Source organism: Centrocercus urophasianus, unplaced genomic scaffold, assembly GCF_019232065.1.
Source record: "Centrocercus urophasianus isolate 14NV4802_14NV808 unplaced genomic scaffold, USGS_Curo_1.0 seq_15, whole genome shotgun sequence".
NCBI classification, from domain to species: domain Eukaryota; kingdom Metazoa; phylum Chordata; class Aves; order Galliformes; family Phasianidae; genus Centrocercus; species Centrocercus urophasianus.
Genome location: NW_024884697.1, coordinates 27,243,469 through 27,260,009, shown reverse-complemented (window position 1 = coordinate 27,260,009; position 16,541 = coordinate 27,243,469). Strand labels below are relative to the sequence as shown.

At 36.6% G+C, this 16,541-nt stretch overlaps 1 protein-coding gene across 1 annotated transcript in view; it reads right to left on the bottom strand.

Moving 5' to 3' along the window:
• Positions 1 to 2,326: 2,326 nt before the first annotated feature.
• CNTN1 (contactin 1) overlaps positions 2,327 to 16,541 on the bottom strand; it is a 237,459-nt gene continuing 223,244 nt past the window's right edge. The window contains 2 exon segments of the mRNA XM_042815730.1: positions 2,327 to 4,651; positions 4,653 to 4,698. Coding sequence (XP_042671664.1) covers positions 4,378 to 4,651; positions 4,653 to 4,698 — 320 coding nt within the window. The 3' untranslated portion in view covers positions 2,327 to 4,377.

Here is a 16,541-nt window from a genome sequence, read left to right as displayed (position 1 = left end):
GTTTAGTGCTTCCTCCTAGTGGGTGCAGAGTACTTCTAACAGACATTTTGCCAGTATAATTATTTTACTTTTATCACACAACACTAGCTAACCCTATGTCGGAACAGCTGCATGTATGCCAGAAATTAATCAAGAGAATAGATCATAGTCAAGGTAGTTGAAGTTAAGGCTTCTCATATGTCTTTTCAGACATCCTTTAGAGTGGAAGGAAAAGACAGTGCTGTTTGAGATACTTCATTGATGGCCTCAAGTTGTACCAGAGAAGGTTTAGGTTAGACCTAGGTTAGACCTCAGAGAGTGGTCAGGCACTGGAATGGCTGCCCAGGGAGGTGGTGGAGTCGCCGTCCCTGGCAGTGTTCAAGAGGCGTCTGGATGAGGAGCTGTGAGATAGGGTTTAGTTTGTGGTAGCAGTGGTAATGGGAGGACGGTTGGACTAGATGATCTTACAGGTCATTTCCAACTTGTGATTCTATGATTCTTTTATTTTTTGTCTTGCATTTATGTGGATTCTCGTGCTTTCTATCATTTCTTCTGTTTTTGAAAATAAAAATACTGAAGTGACAAAGTAAAAGGAAACAGTGGCAGAAGAGCCACAGAAAATGAATAATCTGTGGAAGAAACAGAGAGGAACAAACTTTCTCTGATAATGTGATATATACAGGTGGTTCCCAAATAGTACCAATGTCCTAACATGGTGCGGAGATTCCACTGGATGATATATGTCAAGATGGACCGTACACAAGTGCTAGAAGCTATAGAAATGCACACTGATGACAACAGAATTTACTTAACTCATATTGTCATGATCCGAAAGACTGACATTTCAGTGATGCATTTAAATATACAGAATCTCCAAGCAAAAGCATTTGGAACATTTTCAAGATCTATACTGAAATGTATTCCCTAATGTCTGTCTTTTTTGTTTTAATTCCAATAGGAAATATACTTTAATGTCATGCTGGGGCAGATTGAGACTGGAAGATCTGGTCTTCAGCCAGATATCTTCTATTTAAAGGCATATTTCTTATCACTTTCTGTAGCTAGAGGCCCCAAAGTCTGGAAACAAAGAAGTCTCACAAATAAAAACAAATTCATCTGGAAATTATGTTGACTGGAAATAATGAAACATTTTCTCTTACGGATGTATATTCTCTCCCCAAATCCTCCCCATGTTGCTGCAGCGATCTGTTTCCCTCTGTTACATTTAGCTCCTATAATGCCATGTGTTCTGACTTCCTCCCAGCATACGCTCACTCTGTGCTCTGCAGGCCCTGGGCAAGGCAGGAGCAAGGCAAGCTGAGGTGTTTGCTGGCTGGGTGTCCAGAACAGGAAACACACTGACCTTGCTGCTGCCTGCTTGGTTGCAAATTTCTAATTTAAGTCTTCACTTTCTAATCAGGCTATGTATTTCTGTAGTATGAAGCTGTTTAATTCACCTGCCACTTTCCAATAGATTCAGAATTATTAGCAGGTAGTCAGAGAATCAAAAACTTAATTCTCTTAGAGACCAAGATAAAATACAAAACATACCAAATCAAACCTCTCATAATATCCCCTTCCCCAGTCTGATCTCTGTTCCAGTTGACAAGACAATATTCAGTTGCAGGGCATGAAGGCCTTTTCCAACCGAAATGATTCCATGATTCTATGAAATGTATTCTGTCAACAGCTCTTCTCTTTTGGGATGTCTGAAGATAAATGAAACCAAGATCTGAAATATAATCGTGAGCTTCACCGACAGATAAACTTCTTTCATGCTACATTTGATGCAGCTTAGGGTCTGAAAGTGATCCCTAAAAGGCCAGCAGCCTCTCAGATTTTTGATGTAAGTAAGCCGTTGAAATTGTGATCATACAACGTATGAATTGGTACAGAGCTTAACACTTGGTTAACTTTTCCTTCCAAAAGCTCTGAAAAGCTCCCAGTCACGAAAATCTTTCAATCTATGTCACCTATAATCAAAGTGAAACAGCCACCCTTACCCCACAGAAGCTCTTTCAGTTCTGCTAAACTCATAAGAACGCAGGGAGGGATACACAGGCTTTCATTCTAACCACATTCTTACTGCTACAGAGAACCGCATCATTATTGTGAAAGCAGAAAGCTCTAATTCAAAAGACAGTTATTGTATCTTGAGTAACATTAATACATTTATTTAACTTTAATTTACTTTTCATTCATAAAAAGGACAAAGCACAGTCCTGCTCTATTCATTTGAAAAAGAAAAAAAGAAGATAAAAAGTAACTAAAAAAACAGTTCAATATTCATCTGTATCAAATAATAGTAATATCAAGTTTCCTGAAATATAAAGAAACAACAAATATGTCTATCTATATAAACTTTAATTAAGAACCTTGCGTTTTAAAGCAGATGATACATTAGTTAGTTTTTCTTTACAGCAATTTGAAACTTCAGGTCCCAGTTGAATTTATACAATTATGTGAAACAATGAAAAACTTTGAACTATCTGATGAGTACGTGAGACCTACCTCATCTGTGCTGCTGATTTAAAAAAGGAAGTGGCTTTCCCTCCCAGGTCATTTTCATGCAAAAACTAACCAGTTTTGCTTTTTACACCATGTATTAGAAAAGTAAAAGGCAATCATGCATTTGGCAAAAGTTTTAGTTGTGGCTGTAGATTATATAAAAATGAGTCATACTGCAAAAGAACAAAACCAAATGAAATACAATAAAACACGTTTCTTTTTGTACAGAAGGCTTACAGCATATTAGCTTCTCATGTATGAAGACAGATCGTTTCTCTTTCAAATAATGATACAATTTACGAAACAGAGTAGTGCTTGACACTTTGACATTCCTCTATAGGGAAGTTATCACTTTCACCTATTTAAAAAATTTTCATATTGTAACAAATAGTTAAAATTAAACTAAAACAGTATTATTGGTACTTCTTGATGAAGATTCTACACTTCTACATGTAAATATATAGTACAAAATTATACAAATTAAAGAAGGGGGTGAAAATCATTAATAGGCCTATTCTTGCTTCATGTAAATATTGTTATGGACCTCCACAGTATCAGTTCTAAAAAGATAAAATCTATTTCTAAGTAGCTAGCAAGGTTGTGCTAATAAAATATGATTCAAAGCTTATAATTCTTGAAGCATCAGACATTGCACTATTACTCGAGCCATCTGATTCAGTATCGCTGTGTTTCTTCAACATTCACACTCAAACTAATTCCCAGCATACCATGGAAAACATAAAGAACGTGTATTTCTTTAAAAACTTAAAAAAATAAAACAAACTCCAAAAAAACACTGAAACACTTTAGACACAGTCAGAACAAAAACATTCTCTATCTCTAATAGAATTCCCATTTTGCAAAGGTCATAGCAAACATTTAGTTTCAACTGACATTTGGGAGCTGACTTTCATGTATTAACACACAGTTGGACCATTCAGTACTCTGTCAAACAGGGAAACAGTCCCAGAACTTTAAAACTCTTATTTACAACACTATGAATATTAGAATAATATCAAATTCTTGAAAAAGCATATAGTTCTCCCAAATGTACGCTTCACCACAGGAAGGTAACACCTGGCATCTGCAGCATAGAAATGTAAATATAATAATTTTTTAACTGTGCTACTCTGTTTGTGTCATTTACTGTATATCTATTTCTTTTTTTATATTTTAAATCTTTTTACTTTAAAAAATAACGTAAGCATCCTACCATTTCATGGTCCATTTAGGTGATCTTAATACTATATCTTCAGTCTTCTATGTGTTATATTGCTACCTTAAGAATAATAATAATACTAAATCAAAAGTGATATATTGTGCTGCTTCCCTGAACGCTGACATTTCACTCCTAAAATCATCAACAATGACCGTAACAGAATTTTCAACAGAACTGTTTTAAGAAAAAAAATACAGTAAATCTAGTGTCAGTGAAGTACAGGTAAACTCCTTTAAGCTGAGCATACTATGAATGTCTCAGGTATTCTGAACATATTTAAAAGAAAATTTTTCTTGCCATTGACATTTACTTCAAGTCCTTCAAATTGTATCCAATAGCCTCAAGAAATATAGCTGTGAAAATGAACAAAATGTTTTTGCTTTGACTGTCTCTCAAAAAACCAGTAATCCCAATGAATGATGACGGGGCCATTCAAAAATATGCAGTACACAAAACATATAGGATAGTACAGACAGACGTAGTACTCTTACATTTATCACATACAATCAACATTTCAATCTCTATTATATTTCACAATTTGTTATTCAAGTTAAAGCACCTACGTATGGTGATTTTACTTTCACTGTACAGCCTATGTTATTGGATTTTAACACTGTAACTTGCCCCATTGGACCGAATCATGCAACTGTCACAGATCAGCATAAGTGTTTTTATAAGGCATATTGGAACAAGTTAAAAATATTTCTTATCCTTTCAAAAGTTGATTTACTTAATGAAGGAGTTCCTGGATGCCTCAGTCCTTTTAAAGTCCATAGGAAATCGGTAGGGTAATTTATTTTAAAGTGTAATTTATTTGGCTTAGGATGGTGCCACAGGAATCAAAAGTTGCAGTCCTCCTCTTCAAAGGGAGTCCCTCGTGTTCGGGTGAGGACAAGGTAAATCCAGCTACATTCAGAATCCCGAGTAGGCAAGGACAGCGAGGGCAGGCAGCACCAGGCCCAGAAGCAGAGTCGGCACTCCAGCAGTGGCACCTGCACAGTGAACAGAGAACAACATGGTGATGATTTTTCTTTAGCATTACTCAGAGGAGGGAAACAAAGCTGGATGTCAGCAAGAATGCAGGGTAAGAAGACTGGAAAACCAGCTGGCATATCTCAACACAGCTCCTACCTGTATGGATAATCTGAAACGGACAAAGAGACTTTCTACAGCACAGCAGAGGACTTGGTCTTTTGTTCTGCAAGAGTTGTTTATGCAGCGTGTTTATACAAGCAGCAAGGCCATTCAGAACACATCACTGTATTTTGATTTGGATGGTCCAACAAGCCAGGAGGTTATAGCAGGAGGCAAAAGGTCAAAATAAATATTTAAGCATGTGAAAACAAAATTAATGGAGTCTTTGAAATGTGATGAAGCAAAGAGACACCTTTGGAAAAGTTAATGTTATTATGATCAGCAATAATCTGAGAGATGTCGAAGAGCCTGGTCCATTTGTTTACCTGCTTGATTACAAAGTCCAGATGGCTGGCTTCTAGCAGTGTGGCATTTACACATCTGTGTCTGTGCAAGTCACAAGGATCTTTCTAGAAAGACAGATCTGCAGGCTTTATGTGTCAGTCTAAGAAGTTTCTGTATCTTTTGTTCTCGAATATTCTGTTAATAAAGGGCTTTACTAATTAAAAGTCATCAAAATATGATAGTGAGTGTAAAAAAAGCCATGATGCTTTAAAGTGAGAATTTGACCGAATAAATTCTGGTAGGTTACCTTCAAGCATTTATTTCTTCCAGTATTTCCTACCCACAGTCGTAATGAGAAAGTAAGGAAACTAGACAGAAATGAAACTGACTGATAACAAAAAACCTTTTTCATGAAGTCAGCAGCCTGAGTACAAATCAGAAAACTGCAGAGCTCACCAGTTCATTAGTTAATTGTGGATATACAAAAGCTGTATTCTTCAACTGTTTGTGGTTCCCACATACATAATTGCAGGAATGTTTGTTTGTTTGTTTGTTTGTTTGTTTGTTTATTTGGATGGTGTTTTCATGATATGTCTCAACACAGTATGGGTTTGACTTTTTTTTCATCAGTGACTATGATGCACCAAAAATGTACTATTCGCAATTCCAGGACACAAGCTTTGCTCCATGAAGAAGTCTTCTAAGAATCATCACATGCAATCTTAATCGTTGTACTAGGCAGGGTTTTTCCTCTTTTCAGTCACTTAATGGAGCCTTCAGCTGTAGTTCTCCATGTTCAGACCACTATCTTCTTTTCTCCTTCAACTTCAAACAGCCCTCCGTCCAAATTCAGGCAGTTCTTTGGAAAGCCTGTTGAGAGCATATCTCAAACTAGAGTGCTTCTTCTTCTTTCCTTCAACTAGCTTACTGCAGTACTTCCAACTCATTCCTGAATGTTGTCGTAGTGGGAAGAATTATGTTCCACCATATATATATATAATAGATGTATATCACTGGAGCAAGTTGGGTCTAAAAACACCTCTAGCCAAAATCAAATGTGTGTCCTCTCCATCCCAGGAATGGAAGGAAGATGTTCCTATAGCTTGTCATATAGCAACTCATTTAACAGAAACAGGACCATGAGCCACTCACAAACAGAAGACTTGGCTTGTTTACAAGAGGCCTTAAGCAGTGAATTTTGAGTGCTATTAGAAAGGCAGATCTAAAAGGCAGTGTTTCCTGACTCACGGGGGAAGTTCTACACAGATCCCATCACAGATTTGTCAGAAAACTGCCTCTGAGATGGAGCCAACTATTTCCCTTCCTGCTTCTGTCACAGGAGGAGGAAGCAAGCATTTTCACATCATCCTGGTTTCTCTGCTGTCCATCCAGGGACAAAGTCCACAGCACCTGCCACAAAATCAGAACTTCAGGTCTTTCCCCATAGAACTTCTTTTCAACTTCAGCCATGTTCCTCTTATTCTGCTCCCTCTTTGTAAGTCTCTCACCCCATTCCTCTCGGCTCCGCTCCTCTCTCAAATGAAGGCGTTTGTGCTGCTCCACTCTCTTCTCTGTCCCCCATATTAAACTCCATCTGCTGCTTTCTCTTACTTCTGACCCCCTCAAAACTCTTCTCTGCTCTGACTTCTCCCCTTTCCCTTAGCACTGTGGGGTTCCTTTCTGAAGTTCTTCTGTACTTCTTTCTCACATCCAAGCACTTAGAGAACCAAGACAAGAGACCTACCAATCCTTCTTCATTTCTTCAATTCAGCTGTAAAAAGTACAGCACAGTAAAAGATGAAATTAAGGAAAATATTGAAAGGTTGCTTCAAAGTCCCCATAAATGGAGGAGATTTACACTTAAGATGTATACAAATGTATGTTCAGATATATTCTCATACATAACAAGTATATATTCTGACAACTGTGAAATGGGAGCATATTTATCTATACTTCTTAGTGATTTGTGAGGCACATCATTCTTTTTGTGTAGTCTTTATCCTCAAATATCAAAGTAGTAGCTTTTAATGAATGAGTTAATGGCCTTAGAAAACAAATTCTATATTATATGCTTAAGAATATCCACAAAAATATATTCTGCCTTTGTCAGAGTAGGAAAATGCAGTTGCAAAGACACAACTAGAGACATATTTTGAATGCTGCTGATTAAAGAAAACATGAGGAAAAAATGATGAGAAAGTAAAAGGAAATTTCTATCTGCATGAAACTATTCTACAAAGAGAAAGCAATAATAAATCTTGTCCCATTACAGCCATTCCTTACAATGCATCAGACTAGCGGAACATTGTGAGGATAAATCCACGTTAAATTCATCTCCTGTTTTCATACATTTTTTTGTGTTATACTACCGACCCACGTGCCAGGAACATATTTTACTTGAATTACCATTCAACACTGCATGATGGCCTGTATTCTCCAGAAGCTCATGAACAGAAATCAGTGCACATTGTGCCCGAGTAACGATCACAGTTAATTCTGTGCAATAGAGTACTGCAGTTGTGATCTGCCAGTTTTAACAACCTCTCAAAAACTAGAGAAATGCCAGATAAAGACTTACAGAATGTGAAGAGATAAACATGTGGATTTAAATGAAAACAGAAGGGTTATTAAACTCCTCTTGAAGTCTAGCCAGGCACGAACAATTTAGCAATATAAAGCTTCATTCTCTCCTCAGTGCTACAACATTTATTCTGTTCTCCCAGTCAGCATCTTATGTATCCAGCATGCATGCCATTGCAAGATACAGTCATGAAAGTAGAGGCCAAAACGAAATCACTGTCACATCACCTAATTACCACTCCAACCCATTATCTGTGGACATCAGATCAAGATTCCTCATTTCCTTCAAATAAACACACCATAAATTCTTTTTTTTCCCAACAGCCCCAAACAAAAGAAGCCATGAAATCTTGTTTCTTGCTATATTCACATGAAAGCCTTACTACCGTCTGCTGTAGAGTTCCTATGGTTGCTATTTTTAAGCCAATGACTAAACTATCCACAGAAATGTATGCCTTATTGAATACAATTTGCATTTGATGCATGAAATTATCATAACTTTTTCCTTCCTTCTTTTCTCAGCAGCCTTCTGGAATAGCTATCTCACAAACAGCTGCTTACCCAAGTAAATGAAGGGCACAATTGCTAGACAGGTTTGCGTTCAGCAAGAACTTTACCTACTACAGGAACTCCTGGTAAAGTCCTACTAATCCACAGCTTTCTATTTGTACTTTATATTCTTCATTGCCAATTCAATCATGAGTCGAGAGCAAATTTTTTTATATTTCTGAATGGAGATTCCAAATCTTCAGCATCTTGAACACTGTGCAACATGCTTTCCAATTATACTCAAAAGTAATGAAATTAATTTAAGGTCCAAATGAAAGAAGTTGAAACAATTCAGACTTCTGTGTATTTCCCAGAACTCTGCAGTAACTTGTTATTAAAAACATGTCATTATTTTCTTTAAGTGTTACCTATCTTTAAGACAAGACATTTCTGGACCTTTTCCCAACATTAGTATCCTTTCCATATTGATTACAAAAAAAATGTAGAAGACAATTTAGAAATCTTACTTTCATCAGGTCTGCGAAACAGGAAATTAGTTCCTGATCATCTGTGAAACTGTCATATGTAAATAACTTCTCTTTCTCAGTGAGAAAGCATTTGCTCTGCCAACATACACAAATGTCAAACTGTTCCTTGGCTGATCATGAACTGATCCTGTTGTAGCAAAACTCCTTCTCTGCTTTTGTTATCAAGAAATATTGTTGAAGAATTAATCTGTATTAAATTACATCAGTTTTCTTAGTTCCTGGGAACTGAACATTGCGGGGAATATCGACATGAATGTTCTAGTTTGAGGAGTGTGATCAGAAGCATCTCAGCTCAACCCACTTACTGGGCTTTATTTTGCATTGTGGAGCTGACTTAGACACACTGTGCAGGAACAGAAGAGACAGCATGCAAAGCAAAACCTGGCCTCAGCATACATAGTGGAGCTGGATCCTCAATGTCAACTGTTTTTTTCTACTCATCCACCCTCTACTGTGCTGTACAAACCACTCAGGTAGACACAGACTGACCATCTGAATGATACAGTAGATGCAACACATTTTCCTGACAAAACCTGTCATAAATTTATTACAAGTGAGTAAGGAAAACAGAAAATTTCCTTATCAGAATTGAGATTTTATAGGAATAATAATCAATTTAAGTTTATAGCAGAACAAAGTTTTACTCTTGTTATTTAATAAATGTATGTGCCTTTGCACCTATTTTCAAAAAATGGATTTTTTTTTCTTGACAAAACTCCTATCTACTTTCCTGTAAACAATATGCTCCTTTTGGTCCAGTGCCCACAAAGCAATGTCCATCAGGGCTACCTGTTTCTATATTTCTCCTTTTTACTTTATGAAAGGTAAATGCAAAGCCTTCTCAAATTTTCTATCTCCTTGTTTGCAACTAAGCATGTTCACTTCTGTGGGAAATAACTGAGCCAACTGGAAGAATTATTTTTGGAAAAAGTATTTTTGCCTCCTCAGATTCTCTGAACACTGTTACTTAGTTTCTTTAGCATCCCCTAGGCTCCATCAATATCTGTTTTGAGTGCATATTTACCCAGGCAGAACAGAAAAGTGGGAAGGGAGGAAATAATTTTTTTTTTTAGGTTAAACTACACAGCATAAAATAAGAGAGTTGATTTGTCATTCTGTGAACTGGTTTCTGAAAAGAAATATTACTTGTCTCAGCTGGAAATAGCATCTTCAAGAAAGGCTACTGCTACTAAGAAGAAATGGGAAATATCGGCAGACATGGTTTCAATTTTGCTATTCTTATTCATGGTAAATGGAAAATAATTGAACTAATTAAAATATATTTATCTTGCATTGGTGACAACATTGCTCAGTCATAGTTCCAAATTTCCATCGTCTAGGATTATTTCTGCACAGGTATGAGGAAATTTTTTTTTTTCTTGTCTATGCCATAAACATTTCAAGAAAGGCTCCATAGAGTAATTCTGTGAAGTACAGTTTTGCAGCACAGTAGACATGTGATGGCAATAACGCTGTCTGTGCATTTCCCTGTGCTTAGTGCTGTGCTAATGTTTACTGCGCTGCTTTAGAACACTTTTAAACCTATTACAAGAACAAAAGAGACAGCATTAAAAACATGTTCAAAGGACTACTGATGGTCTGAGTGGTTTATTCACCCACTATTAGTTTGTCTTCTCCTACTTAAGAATCCGTAACAGAGCCAAACAAGCTTTTTGTTTTGTTCTGGCAACAGCACCTGGCTTGCTGGAAGCAGCATGGGCTACCTTTCTATTGACTCTGGCCCCGCTGGAGACCTGCACTGCCAAAATGACAAGATGCCTTAGACTCTGAGGAAAATGAGATAATATTCAGTTGGCAGACTATTATTAAATGTCAATAAATGTGAATTATTTCTCAGAATCTTCTTCCCCTTTACAGATTACAGATTATCTTGCATGGATAGTTAATTAGAAGACCACACACAGTATTTTTAAAATGTACTTTTAAAGTGATATGCTCAACAAATAAGAGCAAGAGCAATCCGTGGAGGTCTGTCTGTGACCCAGATTTGTACTTTTTACCATTTTGTGAGATTCAGGCAAAGGCTTGTTACACCTTTCAGCATCTGCTCTCTCTTCACTTGTGAGCAATCACACCTGACAAACTGGCTTACAAGAAGCTCAAGCACTACTGCCAGACCAAGCAAGGCTGAATCATGTTTTCTGTTAAGAAGAGGTGTTCACTGCTGGAAATTGCCCGCTGAAGCAGCAGGAGGAGCTTGGAGCAAGTTTTAGTAGGTCATCCATGTAGAAAATCTCATCTATGATTACAGAGATTGCCTGGTATGGCAAAACACTTGGCTGTGAATGTTCCACACTGATATATTTTTCATGGTCTCAGAAATTATGGTTGATAACTTCTCAGAGGAAGTCAACTGTTTTCTCTGTCAGTCTCATTGACAAGGCCTAATATTTCAGGAAAAAAAAGAAAAAGGGAGGCTAGAAAAGAAAGTTTAATCATAACCTAGAGAAGAATTTACAGCCACTTTTCTGGTTCTTCTGACTGGGCACTGGCTTGTCACACAGTACGACATGGGATGCCCTAGACTTCATGTCTTCTGATATCTGTCGTAAGAGACTCACTGTGGTTCTACATTGCCTTTTTCTGATCCAGTTTTTGGAATGCACACTGGAAGAACATTACATACTATGAGAAAAATAAAACGTACAGTCACAGCTATTTCTTCTCAGTGCGCATCATTTAAAGACCAAAAAGCACAGATTTGAAAAGGAAAAAAAAGGACATATCTGTTAAGACTAATGTTTCTTTGATTCAAGCTTCTGTGATGAATCCAGTCTCTAAAATCAAAGAACCAAAAGTTCACAGGTCAAGCAAATTTTCATGCTGATTGAGAAAAAAAATTGACTGGCCTTCTTTCAGAATTTCTCAAATGATAAAGTTCTTACTTCAGTGACGCTATAGAAAAAAGCCACAAGCACCAAATTTGATACTCTGAACAACTCATTTGAACAGATATGAAAGATTCATTTGAAATTTCCTACTTTGACAGCATTAATATTCCTCCTTCCCTTCCCCACTGGCTGAATATAAACTGTTGTACAGGAACAGAAGACAAACAAGTACCTTGGTATCACTCTCACAAACCTTATTTCTAGGACAAATCTATCTTCACCTCTCCATCTATTGCTTCTACGAAAAGGCTTTAGAATATGGTGAAAGTAAAATATATGGCATTAACATTTAAAAGCAAGAACATTCTGACATTTTAATCCTTGAAGTATCCTGAAAATGGCACGGAGCATTTTAGTATGTAATAAGATGTACTATTAATAGATCTACAGAAAGAAGGCAAACATACACCAGTATTTCCCATATGGTCACTGTCACTTAAAAGATAATTCTAACTTAGCAATTAAGTGCTTTTATCTGTGCTTTATACCTGCAGTAACTAAATCAGAAAATCACCAATGGCTTTTGTCAGAGAGTCACTGGTTTTTGTTCAGTTATAAGTGAGAGAGGTTTCATGCAAAAGTGTGATACAGCAGATGTCTAATCTAGGAGTTCTGAATCACTCTCCTCACTAAATGAGAAGAAAAATAGTTTGGTTAGGTTAGGTGCATACAACTGAGAGTTATGAGCATGCCACCACTTCATGGCACCCCTAAGATAATTTGTTAACCACTGAACTTAAAAATAATTTGAATAATGAACTTCTATTGCTACTACTAAAAATTAACTTAAAAATAATTTGAATAATGAACTTCTATTGCTACTACTAAAAATTAAAACGTGCAAGAATTGTCACAGCTAGAAACTATTCCTTTCTTCATTCCTTCATCCCTGTGATCATCTTTGAAATCCTGTCTAGATTATTAAGGGGAAAAATAATGAGATGAGTCCTTCAAATATTACTTTAAACCACTCTAAAGATCACTTGCCTTCCTTTGATTTCTCAAAGCAATTAAAAATGCTGCATATAGTTCAGTAGTTAAATGTCCTACCAAGAGGTGAAATTAGAATATGCATTTGTGTTAAATTAAATCATTATGCATCAAAGGAATTACTCTATTAATCCAAAACATGCTTCTTAGCATTCAGTCTATGGGCTATGTGATTTTTTCTGCAGTGTTCTATTTATTGTGTTTCTACATTTAAAGAAGTGAGAGTTAATATACATAATGAACATTCAGATTTCTTCCATCTTCCTCTAATGTTGAAGTGAATATACTATCAAGCATTTTGCTTCATTGTTGAATTGATGGTCCTATTGAAGCAGTGTCTATCAAAAACTTGCCAACTTTTTCAAAAAGGTATTTTTAACTGAATAGTGAGCCACAATTTATTTTTCTTTGTCTACTTAAACATCTTAGAAGTCAGTCATTGATTGGTGGATAACATCCAAGCTACTGAGAACAGTAAGGAGAGTATGTGAGGATTTGAAAAGAATAATCCTTTGTCTATCAACTAAATATTATTCAAGCATTTTGTAGTACACTTTCCTAAATCTGGAAGCACAGGGTCAGATTTAATGAGTGATACCCAAGCCTCCGCCTCATTCAGGACACTGACTCCAACAGTGGTCTGTAACAGATGAAATGGAAAGAAAAACAAATTCATTGCCTGCAGAGTATAGTTTTGGTCTCATATTCTTCCCCACATCTGTCATTCAGTAGTTCTTGAGTCAAGGTCTGGATATAGGGCATTAATTTAAACAAAGCAGTGACAGACTAGGCCTGTATTTATAACTCTGTCCTGTTCAGTCTCCTGGCACTGGAAGTTCCACAGTTTAATTCTGTACCATGTAAAAGAGTATTATTTGGATAGCTTTCAACTTGCTGCCTGCTTTTATTGAGTACCTCCATCCACATATTATGAAGAAAAGTGAATGTTTTTCGAGTTTAGTTTTTCCCTACTGTGAATGATTACTTTACTAACTACCTTTAGTCTAGCTGAAGATCCTTGCTTCACTTGCAGATTTCACCCCTTCCTTGACTTTCTTGATAGTTTTTCAGCATTTTTATTGAGTATCTTTTTCTTATCTTTAGAACTTTATCATCAGAAATCCAACTACAGTAACAGAGACTGCCATGTAACATACAGCCAGTCAGGGGCCTCTTTTCATAAGCATGCCTTATGATTTTTACCTGCTTTCTCCTGTTATTTTTCCTATAACTGCAACCAACTTTGCAACAGACAGACATTTTCAAATTATGATCAAGAGAGCTTGACTGTAATACATAAAAACTGAATGACCACCTGATTTGTTTGACACTAATGTGAGCAGCATACATTAATATCCCCTTTAAATCATAATTAAAAAAAAAAAAAAAGATAAAATAATTAAAACGTTTGTGAGTTCCTATAGGTAAAAGTTTTCCATTTTGCTTTGAAAAAACTACTTACTTCAAAGTAAATATTTCTTCAGGATCATAAAACATGGCCTTGGCAAATAGAACTCATAAATACACACATGCACATATATATTTATATGTAAGCAGTGAAAGCAAAGCTATAATTTAGTTTAATTTTGTTTTCTTGCTGTAAGAATATGCAGTATGTAAGTTATTCTTTGTCTATGTCACTACTTAAAATGGGATATTAACCTTGTTTTAAATTTGAAGGTTATAAACGAAGGTGTTATCTTCGTTTTTTTTCACAGTATTTTCTTAAATATGAAGTTACCCTCCTTCCTCATGGATGCAATGTTAAGATTTGAGAGCTTGCTTCTATTTTTCTTTTCTCTGGCATAAATTATGCACTGAGGCCAATGCAGTTACATAAGTGAAGTGAGAGAAGTACTGAGTATCCCATGGTTTTAGTTCTGACTTACTGCAAGATTGCTTTGATTACATTAAAACTAGTATTATGACAAAGCATTGCAATCCATAAAGCAAAAAAGAGACAAAAAACCACAATTTTCAGCCTTTAATGTATTTCAGAGAAAATAGATAAGCCTACGTTAGCCGTTGGAACGGCTTTCTTTGGCCATACAAGTAGTGCCAATCATCAAATAGTTGTGGTACCTCAAGAATTATTTTTCAACTGCGTGGCTCATGTATTTATTATAGTGGGCTTGAAAAGTATCTGCAACCTCTAACTGTATGACAGGCACTGCTCAGTAAAATACAGTGGTTCACAACTAGTCTACAGATTGTAGCAATACGCCAAAACGCAGCTCAGCACATATGCAGTGAATGATTTTATGAAAAGAACTCATATTTCAAGATGCTCACAGAGCAGAAATGTGTGTGTGATGGCTACTTGCTAAATTTCCTTTACATCGTGCTCAGCTAAAATAGTGCATCCTTAGGAAGGTGACTGGATATAAGTGGGCAAAGGTGCTTTAGGATGCTTTGCCTCCTTTGTCAGCCTATGCCTAGCTTTTTAGTAAGAAAGAGAAAAACAAGGTTTGTGCCTTAAATAAGAAGCTAGAAATAATACGTTCTAGTTTCTTTTATATTTGACTTTCAAATATAACTTCTGCTTGTTAAAATGTACTGTAGATTTCATACATAAGATCTCGGGGCTATCTAGGGCTCCTGAGCTAGATGTTCTTGTACACAATTCAGCAAGAGCTTAGAACTGCACATCTACAACACACTGACTATGCTGTAGCCTCCTAGCACAGCAATTTCAGCCACACAAATCAAGGAAATGGTTTTGGTTTGCAAAAAAGTGCAATTCAGATGCCTGAAATACTGGGCAAATGGTGCTTCTAAGGTCCTACCTGGCCTCCAGTTGCTGATCCAGAAGACGTAAGGTCTCCTGTAGAACCTGTCATACCTGCCAGCATTACATGGACGTCTCTGCTAATCTAGGGCACGTCAAATGCCAGAAGCATTGCTTAAGCTGTTGAATGTTTAAATATCTGAATCACACCCTAGATGAAAACTGTTTATAATGGAAATATGGTTACCTAACTTGGTCATATGAGGTAGATTACTTTGGATTTGATACCCAATGAATAGCAGGAAGACATAAATTTGGAAGAAACACAGGTTTTTTAGACACTCCTCTCTCTTCCGTGCATCCTTTTAGTTTGCTTAGGATGCGTTCCATCCTGGTCAGCATCCAGGCTATTTTCAGTCCCTGCGCTTGCTGCTTAATTCTCCCCACTCTTACACAAGAAATTAATGTAGTTTGAAAATTCTGGAATCAGATCCTAAAGGCAACGGTCTGCTCTAAATTACGTAAGATGCTTTATGCTTTGCTTTCTCTGTTGTTTACATCACTCTAAACATATAAGTTCCATTCTGGCCAGTTGACCACCAAAACATTTGTTTCTAGGAAACCTAGCCTCCTTTGCAGGTTTCCAAGAAAAATCATCATCCCAGATAGCATGGGAACTTAAGGTCATTCAAACCAACTGTGCATAATCACAACCTTATATAAAATTACACACTAAGGAAATGCTACACAAATCAGGAAGGGACACTGTATATCCTGGAAAGCTAGGACTCTGGGAAAAATTTAAGGGTGGAGTTGGAAAACAAGCTGAACACCATTTTATAGTCCAGTGCAGTGAAATGAACGACTAATGAAAGCCTTTCATAAATAATGCTTGGAGTAGTAAATGTAGGGAGGCAAGAGCATCTCCTCAGACAGCAGTACATACAGTTGTAGTGTTTATAGTCCTGAGGGAATTCTCAGAAGTCAGAGAAACGAAGAGCTGTCAAAATTCTTTAAGACCTGAAAAAAGGCTATCACTGAGAAAGTCAAGGCGCTGATTCCATTTAGCTTAGGATGGAATCAGTTACTTGATCAGTTACTTGATTGATATGTATAGGTTGATCCAAAAGTAATGCCTCCTATTTATTTCCATGAGATATAAAAAGCAC